This window comes from Sceloporus occidentalis, unplaced genomic scaffold (genome assembly GCF_023333645.1).
Source record: "Sceloporus occidentalis isolate IW3139 unplaced genomic scaffold, rSceOcc1.0.p SCAF_53, whole genome shotgun sequence".
Lineage (NCBI taxonomy): Eukaryota > Metazoa > Chordata > Lepidosauria > Squamata > Phrynosomatidae > Sceloporus > Sceloporus occidentalis.
In genome coordinates this window covers 3,564,318-3,580,000 of record NW_028317033.1, presented here as the reverse complement: position 1 = coordinate 3,580,000, position 15,683 = coordinate 3,564,318, and the positions used below count along the sequence as shown (strand labels likewise).

General features: G+C 38.5%; 2 protein-coding genes across 2 annotated transcripts; both read left to right on the top strand.

The window, feature by feature from the left end:
• Positions 1 to 10,097: 10,097 nt before the first annotated feature.
• Positions 10,098 to 11,861, top strand: LOC149288221 (otospiralin-like). Its single transcript, XM_089491927.1, has 3 exons — positions 10,098 to 10,155; positions 11,109 to 11,135; positions 11,686 to 11,861. Exons 1-3 carry the CDS (start codon positions 10,098 to 10,100, stop codon positions 11,859 to 11,861), a joined length of 261 nt encoding a protein of 86 aa, XP_089348053.1.
• Positions 11,862 to 13,617: 1,756 nt separating this feature from the next.
• Positions 13,618 to 15,400, top strand: LOC149288220 (COP9 signalosome complex subunit 9). Its single transcript, XM_089492079.1, has 3 exons — positions 13,618 to 13,680; positions 15,207 to 15,279; positions 15,363 to 15,400. The coding sequence occupies exons 1-3, from the start codon at positions 13,618 to 13,620 to the stop codon at positions 15,398 to 15,400; spliced, it is 174 nt and encodes a 57-aa protein (XP_089348205.1).
• Positions 15,401 to 15,683: the final 283 nt, after the last annotated feature.

The window sequence follows — 15,683 nt, the reverse complement described above, 5'->3', positions numbered from 1 at the left end:
CGCGACTTACCAATGCTTCCCCAGACTCGTTCCTCGTACTTCAGACTCCCTGGTGTCTAGCGGAAGCAGCTGGTGGACGTCTGCGCAATACCCGTAGACAACCTCTGCTGCCCGTTAGTTCCGCCGGGGCTTCTATGACGGAGCGCCAGCGTGACCTTCCGTTGCTCAGTCATAGAAGCCCGGCAGCAACATTTGATCTGGAAAAACCCTTGTCTTATAATCGAGCAAATGACCACACTCTTTATTCAGGGCAGCATCTTGGCCAGCCTGAGTATGCCTATAAGTATCTTGACCTGCTGGTCCCTAACATCAGCTTGTCAATGACTATGTTCCTAAATTTGTCTCCTGACCTCTTTCTTTACACATTCTATGTAAGCTAAAAGTCTCCTGCTCTCCTTGCCTTCAATCAGCTACTTATCAACCCTTAACTCATGTTTTGCTTTCAGTCACCAGGAGTTGGAAAAAATGGAAAAATGGGCAGACTAGATGGACTGAATGATCCCATGTCAAATTCTATGTTTCTAAGATACCAGCCCATACTTAGGAAAACAGTATGATATATTAGACAGCTAATACTGAAAGTATTTAATGCAGGAAAATGAAATGGAGATAAACACTACTTGAAGAAATGGTTTATGGTGATAATAAAAATAGGCATGTTTTCTTTGACCAAAATAGCTTATATCCACAAGATGGTGCTGTGTGACAGCAGATCGGGCATAATAGCCACAAGATGGTGCTCGGTGGCAACTGTTTGATGCTAAAGTTAACTGTTTTGCTGTTAGTCTAAAAAAGATCTATAGATCACCAAATAGAAAAAGAACTTGTTGGCAATCTCCAGATTATTTTAAAAAGTTAGCAGAAAGGGTGTAAAATATGTGCTGCAAATAATAATAATATGAACTTTAATAAACTAATATCTAGCATTTATTTAGATGCATGTTTTGATTCCAACCAACCCACAAACGTTTCTCTGGTTCAATAACTAAAGTCTTTTTTTTTTTTTGACAGCTCTCTAGAACATGTTGCTGAACATGAATTTGGTAACTGTTTAACTGTGTAGAAGAAATTCAAATGAAAGCCTAATTTGTTCTGGAAAAAAGATGCATAATTGTGTGGGTACATGAAATGTGGGGGAAAAAAAAAATCTCAATAAAACCCAGATAGGCTAAAATGGCAAAACACGTACAGTATTTGGAGTACTACAGCCCTCCCCAGTAGTGAATGGGTTAATTAGTGGCTGCAGGTGAGGCTAATGTTAAAGCCCTAAAAAGATGCTGGGCCGAAAATACCTTCTAGCACTCTGATGGTTCTTGATTTACAGAACCTTTCCTTTCAAAGAAAACCTATCCCACCAAATAATTCCTGACTTGCAATAGTACAACTGTTATCTACCTCCTCAGGTGCCGAAGTGGTTTATAATATGTGAGGAGAACGACGTGTGAATTAAAGAACAAAATACGAGATCACATCGGCAACATTAAAAAGGAGGATATCAAGATTAATTTTTTTTAGAAAAACATCAGAAGGATCCCTGAAGGAATAAATGCTTTGGATTGGGGTTTTAGAGTTTGTATTGAATTTAATAAATAAAGGATGTTCACAGTCATGGATAAACAGGTGTTCGTTAGGGAAACAACCACGCTTTAAGGATTTCTTGATTAAACATGTTTTTAAAGGTTATGGTAGTATAAAGGGTAAATTGGATACAAGGAGACCAATTTCGTTTGAAGTGCTGCAAAGTTTGGTGGGTATGTTAGATAAAGTTTGTTGGAATTACTTTGAGTGTTGTCTTTATAAAATGCTATATTGGTCCGATTATAGGCCGCACAATTGGGGTTTAGCGCAGGGATGCGCAATTCGTATCGTCCGACGCCAGGGATATGCCAGGGCTTCTATGATGGAGCGCAGAGTGGCATATCTGGAGGGCATAAAGTATATCCGAGGAGCAGAGTGGCATATCTATGGCTATTGGTTTTCCAATTGAATAATTTTCAGACTGGAGAAGTCATAAGTTGTATTTTCAGTTTTGGGGAAACCACTTGAAGTATTTGTTTGTTGTGTTGAGCTATTTCAATTGGTTTTGTTTTTAATTTCTTCATTGCAAACAGCTAAAAGTCTGTAAAGTTTGACAATAAATCTGATTTGCAATGGGGGCTGAACAATTTTGATTCCAACTGTATATAGGTAAGACAAAATGAGTTATTGCTTTTTTTGAAAAGAACATGTTGGATCTGAAGAGATTCTTTAGCACTGCTTTAATAATATGGTCTGAAATTGTGCAAAGACTTATCTGGGTCAAAAGACCAAATTTAAAAGCTTTAGAAAAGGTACGTCGCAGGTTAAATAGGTCAATGGAAAAGTTTATGGGTGTTTTAGACATGCAGATTTTGAAGGTGGTTGTGAAGCTTTTTATAGAAAAGATGGTACACGTTTGTCTGAAATTGGGTGTGTTATTTTCAGGTTGTGGCTTTGTTGGGGCAGGGCCACGATTGGTTTAAGGGTGTAACCATTTGCGGTAGATGGGTGAATTGGTTGTTAGTTAAGTTTGGTCTTCTGGCTCACAGGACTGGGTCTACGTTTGTGGAAACTCTGGGTATGGCCAAGAGCTTCATATTTTTTAGTTGATTCAAATTGCAAGAGTTGAAACTAGATAGAAGGAGATGTGTGTTTCATCCATTTTAGTGTAGTGTGTTCTTATATATATATATATATATATTACTTACAACCACACGTCAAACACAGATCCCAGCTTCTCCCTGCAGAGTATCTCTTCCTGCGGCTTAAAAGCCATGCAGCCTCAAGACGCGACTATAAAAAGAGCCGCTTACTGGCAGATCCTGTGACATGACGGCACGTAGGAAGCTGACCCCTCTGTGCCTGCAAATACCCCTACTGAAAGAGAAGGGTAGCATGCACCATGTGAGTCGTCATTTGGGACCCCATATAGGACCATCTAGGACCTCACTTTAGATACCATTTTTTTGATCATATTGTAACGCACAACAAGGTTGGAGACACCAGAGTCAGGTAGGACCCAAGGTAAAAACTGGTAATAATTTAATAGATTAAAGCAGAACAACTCACAAACAAGTTGGCATAACAACTAAGTCATGCATAGGAGCGTTAGGAAAAGTCTCCACCAAGGTTGAAGAAGATTAATTAAGTGTCCGTATGGTAAGTCCGTGTCCGTGGTTAAAAATCTGTATGTGTCTCAACGCGTTTCGCCAAGCAAATGTCGGCTTCTTCAGGAGAAATGAAAGTAAAGTCTGTGCCTCATCGTGTTGCTGGTTCATTTTAAAAAGCTCCGAGTGCTGTCCTCATACGATTGCGTCATCACGTTTCATCCCCGCTGTCTCTCTGTCTTCGTGGATCGGCTTGTTGTCTTTTTCTGGTGCATCCGAATAAAGTTCATTGTAAAAATTCCCTATGTTAGTACACTCCCCTATAAAGAAAAGAAGGATTCTAAGACACTCAGAGGACATAGAGGAAAGGGAAAATCACTAATCTCCCAAACGAATAGTTCTACAAATTAGATAATGAATTTATCATCCCATTCCCTTGACCCAGCGGAATTGCCATTACTAAACAAAGGTCTAAAATTTGCTCCCAACAGAAGACCAAATGGATTTAACTTATTTATTGATGTACAGAAATATATCAGAAAATTAACAGCAAAAAGGTTTTTCTTAGAAGTGTTTTCAGATATGCTTCTTAAAGAATTCAGCAAGTTCGAAAATGATACAAAAAGACAACACAATCTCACTAAGAAAGAACAAGAGAGCATTAAAACTCTCAAAGAAAATAAACAAATTGTAATAAAAGCAGCCGATAAAGGGGGGGCTACTGTAATTTTGGATAGGACATATTATATGAAGGAATCACATCGCCTGTTGAATGATGAGGTTACATATCAAAAATTGTAAGGAGATCACACAAAAACTTTTCAGAACGAACTTTGTGAACTCCTGAGAGAGGGTAAAAATAATAATATCCTAAATAAAAACAAATTCAACTTTTTAAATATAGAGTTCACAAGAATAGCCATATTTTACTTCCTACCCAAGGTTCATAAAGACCCCAAAAAACCCCCAGGTCGTCCCATAATAAGTGAAATTAATTCCCTCACAAATAATGTTTCCCAATACAGGGACCATTTCCTACAAAAATGTGTTACTTTAGCTCCATCATACATTAAGGATACTTCACATATCCTAAAAATAGTTGAGGAGATCACATGGTCCAATGAATATATTTGGGTAACTGTAGATGTATCCTCCCTATATACAGTAATCCCCCACCAACAAGGAATAGAAGCAATCAAAAAAGCACTATCCACAGATCCTCTACAAAATCTATTTATTGTACAATGCATTCAATTTATTTTGACACACAATTACTTTTTGTTTGACAATCAATTCTATCTCCAAAAATGCGGTACGGCCATGGGAACCAGATTTGCACCCAGCTATGCCAATTTGTATGTAGCTGATTGGGAAACTAATAAAATCTGGTCGAACAATCCTTTTGGTGCAAATCTGGTTCTATGGAGATGCTACATCGATGATGTGTTGATCATCTGGCAGGGGTCTTTGGATGAGTTGACACAATTCATAAAGTACATCAATCAGAATGAATATAATTTAAAATTCACCTCAAATATAAAATAAGGAACAGATAGATTTTTTAGACCTTACACTAATTGGCAGAAATAATGAAAGAATCACCACAAAAACCTTCTTTAAACCCACTGATGGGAATGGCTTTATTGACTATTCAAGCTGCCACCATCCACAGTGGCTGAAAAATATCCCTAAAGGCCAACTAGCGAGAGTCCGCAGGAATTGCACTCGGGATGATGATTTTATACATCAGAGTAAACACCTGATTTGAGGAGAGAAACTATCCCAAAGAACTATTGACAGATAGCCTAATTAAGACCAAAGACACAAAAAGAGACGATATGATATATAGGGATAAAAAAGCACAGAAAACTGAGGATTTCAATTTAGCTTTCCTCACGCAATATAATGACAAAGCATTTCAAATTAAAAAAGCTATTCATAAATGCTGGCCAATTTTACAAGGTGACAGCGTATTACAAAACTATCTTCCCGAAAAACCTAAAGTCATTTATAAAAAACTGAACAAATTTGAAAAAATATAATAGCCCTTCCAAAAGAAATAAAAAACGGTAGCGAACACTTTCTAGCACATAAACCTGCGTGCTTCTATCGATGCGGGATATGCAAATTCTGCAAAACCTGTCATCTACAAAATAAAAAAACTACTTCATTTAGGTGTACTATAACCAAGAAAGTATGAAATTCGTCATTTCATAAATTGCAAATCAAAAAATGAAATCTATTTGTTAGAATGCAGGTGTGGAATTCAATATATTGGACGCACATCAAGGGAATTAAAAGTACGAGGCTTGGAACATATGGGAGGAATATGGAATAATAATACGAAACTGTCACGCTACCGGCAGGGAGATCCGCTGGGTCCCCCGGCCGGCAACAGCAACCACCGCGAGGCAGGGGGAGACCCTCCGCTTCGGTCCGGCAGCCGCAGCTGCCGCGAAGAAGAGGGAGACCCCCCGCTTCTGAACGGCAGCGGCAGCCGCCGCGAGGTAGGGGAAGACCCCCTGCTCCCGCACGGCAACCTCGGTCCCCGCGCAGAAGGGGGAGACCCCCCACTTCTGCACAGAAGACGCGGTCGCCGCGGAGAAGGGGGAGACCCCCCGCTTCTGCAGGGCAGGCGCAGCCGCCGCGGAGAAGGGGGAGACCCCCCGCTTCTGCAGGGCAGGCGCAGCCGCCGCGGAGAAGGGGGAGACCCCCCGCTTCTGCACAGCGGAGACAGCCGCTGCAGATGGAAGGGGAACTTACCTCTTCCACGTCGCGTTCCCAGCAGCTTCACAGGTCCAGCTCTGGTATCCGGACGCGTTCTTCTTCACGCCACCTAGTGGCGCCCGAGGAAACTGCACCTGCTTATATAGGACGATTACGCAATCGCCAACCACAAGATGGCCGCGCAGGAAGTGACGTAACGGCACTTTGAAATTTTGGCGGGAGATCTCCAATTAGTGCCTAACTTCCTGTGCCTACTTAAGAGACTTCAGTACACTAAGACCTTGCCTTCTGATGGTCGTCTATGCCCTGTGCTAGCACCCAGATAGCGTTCCTCTGCTTGATTCCTGTATTTGACCTCGGCTTGCTTGACTATTCTGATCTCTGGTATCCTGACCTCGGCTTGCTCCTCGTTTATCCTACTCTCCGGTATCCTGACCTCGGCTTGCTCCTCGTTTTTCCTGCTCTCCGGTATCCTGACCTCGGCTCTCTGGACCATCCCTGCAGTCCTACCTGACTACGGAGTCTCCTCTGTACGCTGTGCCGTGACAGAAACACAGTGTTCCAAGACACTGTATGAACTGTAAAATGTTTTCTTTTCCAGAGTTTAAAATGATAGGGATAGATTTAGTGTCTCCACACTGGCGTGGAGGAGATATAAAAGAAGCATTATCCAAGAAAGAAACAGAATGGATTTATAAATTCCAGACTTTTAGAAAAGATGGTTTGAACGTTGAATTGGATATATTAACGTTTATTAATTAATTAATGAATCAATTAAGGAATTATTAAATATATTTATTTTTAAAATCACACTTTTTTTTTTTTACATACATAATTTATACATTTTCAAACACGTTTTTAAACATATACACATAATTTTATACAGATTTTAAAAACATTTTCATACAAAATCTTTTTATACATAATTTATTATATACAATAACCTTTTTTTTTTTTATATATATACCATTAACTCTTAAACATTTGATATATACATTGTTCATTGATCATTTTTATACACAAAATTTTTTACACACATTTTTAAACACATATAGACACATACAGATTTTTAACCACGGACACGGACTTACTTGGTGGAGACTTTTCCTACCGCTCCTATGCATGACTTAGTTGTTATGCCAACTTGTTTGTGAGTTGTTCTGCTTTAATCTATTAAATTATTACCAGTTTTTACTGCACTATTTGTGGTCTATCATCTATATTACAGACCCTAAAGAAGATACCAAGGCCTTGTTTGATGAGCTGGCTTTTTAATCACCTTTGTGAGTGCAATTAATACTTACATATAATTTTCTGACCAGGATTTATTACACTATTATTTTTATTTGTTTTTCTCCACATGTTCATGCGCCCCTCTTTTTGATACATTGACTCTTTGAACACTTGTGAGGAGTGTTGTTTGGGAGCAGCAGAACGTGTAGGGTATATATATATATATTTTTTTTTTTATTATCACATCCACATGTGTAGGTGGCTTTTTTGTTTTCTGTGTATTGAGTAATCTGGCGCGCACAGAATTTTCAATTGCAAGACCTGACTGCCACAGGGAGGAAGGTCTCCCACTCCTGTGCAGCTGTTCTTGAGGAGGCAGCTGCAGAGTGGAGGAGGGTCTCCCCCCGACCGCCGCTGCAGCAGCTGAGAGGTAGAGAGGGGTCTCCCCTTTTTGTAGGCTGCTGCTGTGGTGGTCGCGAAGTGGAGAAGGGTCTCCCTCTTCTCCGCACTGGCTGCAAGGTGCAGGAAGGTCTCCCTCTTCTCTGCGGCTGTTGCTGTAGCAGCGGCTGTGAGGAGGAGGGGGGTCTCCCCCTTCCTTGAGAAGAAGGCATGGAAGAGGAGCACCCCATATGCAGTTATGTAACATCATATAATTTACTATAAAAAAATATGGAGAAACATTGAAGGAAAAAAAGCATACTTTTATTTGAAAAACCTTTTATCATCTACAAAAGTTAATGTAAAACCTTCTGAATAGATTCTAATATGTGGACTAAGTTTAGAAATACCCAATGTTGGGGTTTTTTTCTTCTTTTTTTTTTTTTTTTTGCAAGTTATTTGGCAATAAGGACAAGTAGCGTTTTGCTATTTCAAAACCATTTCTTTCCCAAAACTGGTCATTCCGCCCCCATGTGCCATAGGGACATGTTTGAAGCCAGTCAGTTCAACTTACCCCATCAAACCATATATTTTTGAAAACTAGACACCCCAGTATTTCAAATGTTAGTATTTAATACTCTTTCCATACACTACTGTGACGGAACCTTCTGTCACTGGGGCTTTTGGAGGGGACTGATGGCTAGCCTCCTGCCTGCTGACAATGGGCCCTGACTTTGTGAGGTGTGCATTTTTTGGAATTTTGACATCTGGTCAGTCTGTGCCCATGTCCTATTTTTAAGACATCTTTGAACCCTGCCATTTCGATTTACCCCATCAATTAACTTTTTCCATGTGAGAATTTTTGTGAAGATATAGCGCTCATTTTAGGACTTTAATTATATATATATATATATATATATATATATATATATATATACACACAGACTCAGTTACCTTGCCACATAATATATATATATATAATTAAAGTCCTAAAATGAGCGCTATATCTTCACAAAAATTCTGCTACTCGACATCAGTAGCAGGTTAGAACGCTCATTATTCCCAGCATGAGGGGGTTAATTGCTGGGAGGTCAGCAGGTGGGACCAATTAGCCTGCACTGAGGTGTTTAAAGGGCGGTCGTTAAAGGCATTAGTTGTCTGAAACAGGGAGAGAGGCAGTCAAGCCACAGGCCCTCAGACTTTAGAAAGGTACAGTCCAAAAATACTGTGTTGTGTTGCTACTACTTTTATGACTGGGACTGGATTAGCTGGCCGGTTAGTTAGTGAGGTAAGAACCTTGTATAGTTAGTCTCCAAGATGGAGTAGGATTTGTTTTTGTTTTGGTTTGTTTATGTATCCTGTGAAGTGCAACACTGTGGACCTTACAGCAAGCTGCAATAAATTACATTTTGCTTTTATTCCGCCGGTGTTTGGAGTTTCTTGTTTTGATCGGGCCATCCTGCCACAATATATATATATATATAAAAAAAAAATTGGATTTATATAGATTTTTTTTTATACTTTGTTGGAACTGGATGGTTCCCCTGACGGTGACATCAGTGGGGAATTATTTTGACTTGTTAAAAATGGTTAAAAAGGTTTAACTTATTGTACTAATCATATTGCGATCAGTAAGCTGGGCTCCATTCAAGTTGTAGGGGGAGCCCAGAGTTCTCAGGACAGTTGCGGGTTAACCATGCAATCGACTGAGCCATAAACAAATTATAGGGTATATATGTATAGTATATGTCACATGCATTCCAATTTATACTAGTTACTGTCAATTTGCTGTGGCCTGTGAAGTGCAGCAATCTGTAGCTACAATTCTTTACTTTCCCTCTCTCTCTCTTATGGTTATGAGGTAAGAGAGAAGGGGGGTCAGATAGAGGAACCTGGCAATATTCCAGCAATCACACCAGTCTGTTATGGTCAAAAATCCCCACAGAGACAGCATAATCTATTTAGTTATATTTCTATGTGAACCTGATCCTGGGCTTGTGTCAAACAGCCCCCTGTTTATATACCAGTAGCTCAGAGAAAAACTGACACAGAAGCACACAAACTGAGACGAGAGCCATCAGCGTGAGCAGGACAAGAAACGGCAGTAAAAGGTAATACATCACTGGAAACAGCTAAGTAAGTTACAGGACTTCAGCAGGTAGCAAGACAAGGGGAGACAAATCAGCACCATTAGTAACACTAAGCACATAGAAAAGGCTACATATATGAAAGAGTCATAGTTTTTTCTGAGGAAATGCGCAGTGCACTAGTTCTGTTTTTCTATATCTAACTAACTATCTCTTTTTAAAGTACAGAAATTGTCGGGCAGTGATTTTATATCTCTGCACGAGAATATACATTAGTTTTGTCACATCATTAATGTAGTTTAATGCATATTAGAAATTATACCTCAAATAAGATATCCTACAGAGTACAATGTTTATGCACCTTAATGTATTTAAAAGAAAATGTTCTATACATACAGAAGTCCCTAATCTGAGCATAACACATGTACTGTAGAATGCATACGTTTGCATCCCTAGACAACAAAATACACCTTGTGTGGAACAAAAGATTTAGTGGCATTTTCCTTTACATAAATATTTTATGTAATGTTTCAGGAAATACATCATAATGAAGATACTTTTTATTGGATTATATTTTGCCTACCTCCTCCTTGGAACATTCATGGGTAAGTGTACAAACTTTGAGTGGTTGGTCTTTAGCGCTAAATAGTTTGGACTTACTAGCTAAAGATGTTTTTTTTCTCAGAGATGATTTTGTAATGTGCCAGAGAGACGGTGTTTGGCTGATATCACAATGTCAGTAATGATATACAAATGCATATGTTGGTTTTGGTGAGGATTCTATTAAGAATGTCTTGAAAAAGAAAAACTCCTTTGTTAATGTAGGCTCTATAATGCAAGCTCAATAGACATTATTGAAACTATGAGAGAGCTGGTTTCTAAAGTCAGGTATATTAATGAGCTGGACTATGCCACTAGCAAGAACTACATACTTACATTGCGTGTATATGGTGTGGCTCCTATGTAAAGTGTCAGCACAATAAAATGCACCAGAATAGAGAGAGAGCTCTTTTTTCTGCAAAAAATCAGTCACTGTTCATGGATGGTTTGGTATAAAAAAAAATGATTTATCTATTGAGCATGAAGGTAAAATGCATACCATAGCTTTTTGCACCTTATTCTACACCAGTTATCTAAATATGACTGCATCCGTCCAACTGATATTTACGATACTTAAAACAGACTATAGTGTACGTTCTTTTTACACGTCCGTCTAATATGTGGTTTTATGGTGGCAAGATCCACTAAAAAAAATGTGTATGCTGCTGGATAGCGCTCTGTAAGAGAGACAGCTATGCAGGTACATCCTGTTTATCCACACACCACCGTCCTCCCCTGATCAGTATGTATGTCCTAGAATGTTGTTTCATCTGCTGGCATATGGTGGGTCTAGTGCCGCGGAGTTACCGGACACAGGACCCTATTGTATGAAACACAGACCTGCACTATTAGGAATTCCTGCTGTCATTAGGATTTTGCTCACTGCTTAAACTGCTATGAAAGTCTTCATTGTTTATTATGAATGCCTCTCATATATGGTTTCCTTGTTTATTTACAGATGCTCGGCCAATTCATGAGGAAGATGGTAACTTTTTTTCTTTTTACACTTTTTGTTTAGTGCTACAACTATTTTAAGGAAAGAAAAAAATATGCATTTAGGTGTCTACATTTTAAAATGCCCTTATACCTTGCATGGAGATAGTCTGGCAGAAACATATTTGCCTTCATAGCAGTCAGCACTTAGTCAAAAAGCAGGACCCTCTTCTCCTTCTTTGCCAGTATACCTTAACCTGCGTGGATCTTATTATCAAACAGTATCTTGTCATTTTTAGAGTTATTGTTCATTTTCACCCCCCCCTATTATAAAACAATGCTTACAGAAACTACTGGGTCTCCATAGCTCAGAAATCCAAAGTCTAAATCAGTCTTCTCGGTTTTAAGTTAATCAAATCTGTTTTGATTATATATAAATAATTCATCAATAAACCAAATAGTACTGCCTGCAATTCAGAATATAAACATACACAGTAATAGTGCATAAGATGGCAAAACATTTATTAAAATGCAGCGAATGGGATGCATATCCCCACAACCATATAGTGTATATATTCTGACTCCTGTTTTTGTATCAACAGATCCATATGCCGAAGCCCCTGCTCAACCTTACTGGCCCTTTTCGGCCTCAGATTTCTGGCAATATGTGGAGCATTTCCGCAGCATGGGTGCATACGACCAGATTAATGACCTGGCCCGTACTTTCTTTGCTCACTATCCCCTGGGAGATACTTTGGGCCCAAACCATGAGCATTAGAAGTATGGTTATAGGTAGTAGTATCATAGCTTTAGATACCTGTACATAAAGAAATAATCTGAAATCTAGAAGAACCATGATTATGGAATGAATGGGTGAACCAAGTATCATCCTAACTCAAAATCCATCATTAAATCATCCAACTGCCTCAACCGGTTCTAAAAAGAAAAAAAACTATTTGCACAGTGTAATGCTTTCCATTGTTCATGTATTGCCACCTCTACCCTCATGAATGTTTATAATATTGAAATATTAGATACAAAGCTGTAAAGAAACAAAATGCTGTGCATGTGTTGTATAGCAATAAAAACAATTGCTGATTGAGGCTCCTTTTTGTTTCCTGGTCCAGCACTGCAATCAAGCAGCCATTCACTACATCTCCGTTAAGCGCCATGTTTACCAACTTTCTACCAACTTTTTTATTTATTTGCCTAAATAAAAACATTAACACTTTGGCACTATGTAAATAAAAGATACTACTACTACTACTACAAGAGCCTTCGAGGAGCAACCTATAACTCTAGTTTAGGCTTTTTCAAGCAACGGGCCAAAAAAAGAACTTAAGAGACCATATTAGTAGGTCATATTTTGGGTTACAGTGACAAGACTAGCACAGAAAAAGTGCCATCAGTTATAGAGGTGCAATAAAAAATAGTTAGTGACAGGATTGCATTACCTGTGATAACAGTGTTTCCGCTGCTATATATAAATGAATTGGAACAACTGTCGGCTCAGATCCAAAAATATGCCCTGGATATGTTTTGTAAAATCGGCGTTGTTTAAGTGGAGCAGTTTTTACTGCCACCCCTAACACGCACACACAAAAAGTATCCACAAGGTATTATTATTATATAGCAACAAATGTTTGAGTTATCCTTTAAGAATACAATTTAAATAATGGATGAGATGCTGGCACAGAGCCAGTATGTTTTAATTGGCAGAAAGGTTTCAAAGGTTGAATATAATCTGTATTTTTTCTCCTCCGAGGATACATAGAACTGTGTGTGCACTCACTTTCTCTCCAAAAAGGTGATGTGTGCTGGGGGGCCTATATAATGTTATTCAATAAAATTGAATAACATCTCCTCCATATGTATTTACATTCTATTTATATTATATCTCAATTATTTGTACCCTTACACCGAACAAGCTAAAAGTCACTGTATCCTAACCCCAGAAAACCGAGCAACGCTAAAGAAGTTGATAAAAACAATCATGGGCAGGGGAAAGAAAAAATAAATCTTCATCTTTACTGAAATTCAAAATTGTATTACAGTCCCTATATTCCATAACAAGGTGTATGTTACTAGCTACTAACTACTAACTACAGAGAACCTCACACTACCGGCCGAAAAATAAACCAGCTAAAGGTAACCGATAGACGTTCTTAAGTATTAAAGACATACACTATCCCGTTACTCAAAACACTGAAGCTGCGAACCCTAAGCAGGTCTCCCTGCTATCTTTGCAAACGGATATTATTCAGAACTTCCGAGCTAACAATTTAAACCGGAACTAAAGCGGACGTGGGGCTGCCAAGCAATTTTACTGACCCGGAAGTGGGGCTACTGAGCAATAATGCTGACCCGGAAGTGGGACTGCTTAGCGATTATGTAGACCCGGAAGTGGGGCTACCGAGCGATTATGCTGACCCTGAAAGGGGGCTTCTGAGCATCTGCACGAAAGTGGTATTCCTTCAATTCTAAATACAATATTTTTTTTATTGCTGCGTATTAGTATTTAGTTTATAGGCGTCATGAAGCCGGCAGTGGACGAGATGTTCCCGGAAGGAGCTGGTCCTTATGTAGATCTTGATGAGGTGAGAGCCAAGTAAAATATACACATTAGAAATGTATATTGTTTATCAGCGATAATCAGCTATACATGTACAGAAGTATAAGAAGATATTTACAGATACGACATGGCTGGTTTTTTTTTTTACTTCTTATTGTGGTGTCGATAAGGTGTTAATTGAAGTATACCGCAGTTTATATGTTATTTAGTGTCATGGTGGTCAACTACCTGCCACAGCTTGGAGTATATTATAAAGTCGTTTCCTTACTTCCTAAAGGCCCCAACTATCTGGTGTACGGGTACAGAATGTTTTCTGGGTACATTTGTGTTAAAAGTCGATAGAAGGTGGAGCGAAACAAAAAAGCAGATGTTTTTATACAACAATAATTTTAGAAACATTTAAACCCCAAAACATTTACTATTTGATATTGGTCTCTTATTAAACGCTTCAGTGCAAATATGTGTGTATGAAAAATATCATATAATTAAAATTATCTTTATAATAAGCTGCTTATTGATGTAAACTTAAAAAAAAAAAAAACTAACTACACAATTAAGGGACACAGAAAAACAACAAACTGTCATACTTGATCATGGGAATCAGGTAACCATTGCCAGGGCTGTTTCTGCGTAAATGAATGGTCTGTAAAGCAGTCCCCTGCATCAGGAGTGTTAATGAGTTACTTACTAAAGGCATACACTTTCCTGCTGTGATGATGGAGATAATGAAACTCGGCATTAAACATCATGATGACTTAGAAGGGATTAAATATGTAAACTTTAACTGGCACCTTTAATGAAACAATTAAGCAAACCTTACTTATAATAAAAATAGGCTTTGCAGAATTGTCCCCTTAAAGATATATTTTTCTGAGAAACCCTTACTTTCCTGCCAGTTGGTGGATCCTTCCACCTGCCTTGTCACTGGTCCTCTCTGCTGAAGTTGGTCTCCAACCATACAGAAGCGAGATGTTTAAACTGCACCATCAGATTCTCTGAGTATGTGTGTCTGCATTTGATGGACACAGCAGGCTCCTGTACTTTTGGAGACCGGTTTCTGAAGAAAAGATCAGGGAAACTTGTAATGGAACAATTCCGCAAACCTTAATTTTAATATAAGGAAGGTTTGCTTTATTATTTGGAAATTTAGGAGGTATGATCCAATTAGTATACCTCTCATATGCTATTGAATGCGACAATACAAGTTAATGCTGCTTTTGTGTTTCTTTGAGGCTTTTACACAACAAAAGCTTCACAGATAAATACTAAACTATGTATATAGTACATATTAGTGCCTTTTTTTCTTTTCTTTTCAAAAAACACATTAACTATGTGGGCAGAAATTATAAAATTGTGCCTTATTTTTTCTGTGTATATCTGCATGCCCTTTTTATTTTTAGATATTGTACGCAACAGATCCTTGTAGCCATAGATGATAATTTTGATACACATTCGTATATGCAATATCTATGCAAACATACGTCTACCAAATCCACAATCTCTACATAATTAATCAGTACTAAGAAACTTAACCTACACTATCTCCTATAGGCTGGTGGAAGTACTGGACTTCTAATGGACTTGGCCGCAAATGAAAAGGCGGTGCATGCAGACTTCTTTAATGGTAAGAATATCTTGTGACCAAAAATTACATATGTTGATACCAATTTTTAGCAGTGCATTCTTAAATATTTTCTTCTCTTTCAGACTTTGAAGACTTATTTGATGATGATGACATCCAGTAATATCCAAGATTTGATCACTATGTGCGATTTGTTTGGTGAAATGGATGGTCTCTGTTTCAGTTTGTTTTCCGATACAGGAAAAACTTGGGTATTCATGTATTCAAACATGCTGTGTAAATAAAGTACTTAACTGAAGTCAAGTTGTGTGTTATGTGTCACTTATGTGTCTGTGTAAACTCTTGTGTGATTCCTAGGGCTTCTGCATCAAATTACTTAGAAATCTGGGTTTTTACTCTGTATCTTGGTAGGCCCTCATCTAATACATACCAAAATTATTGATGTG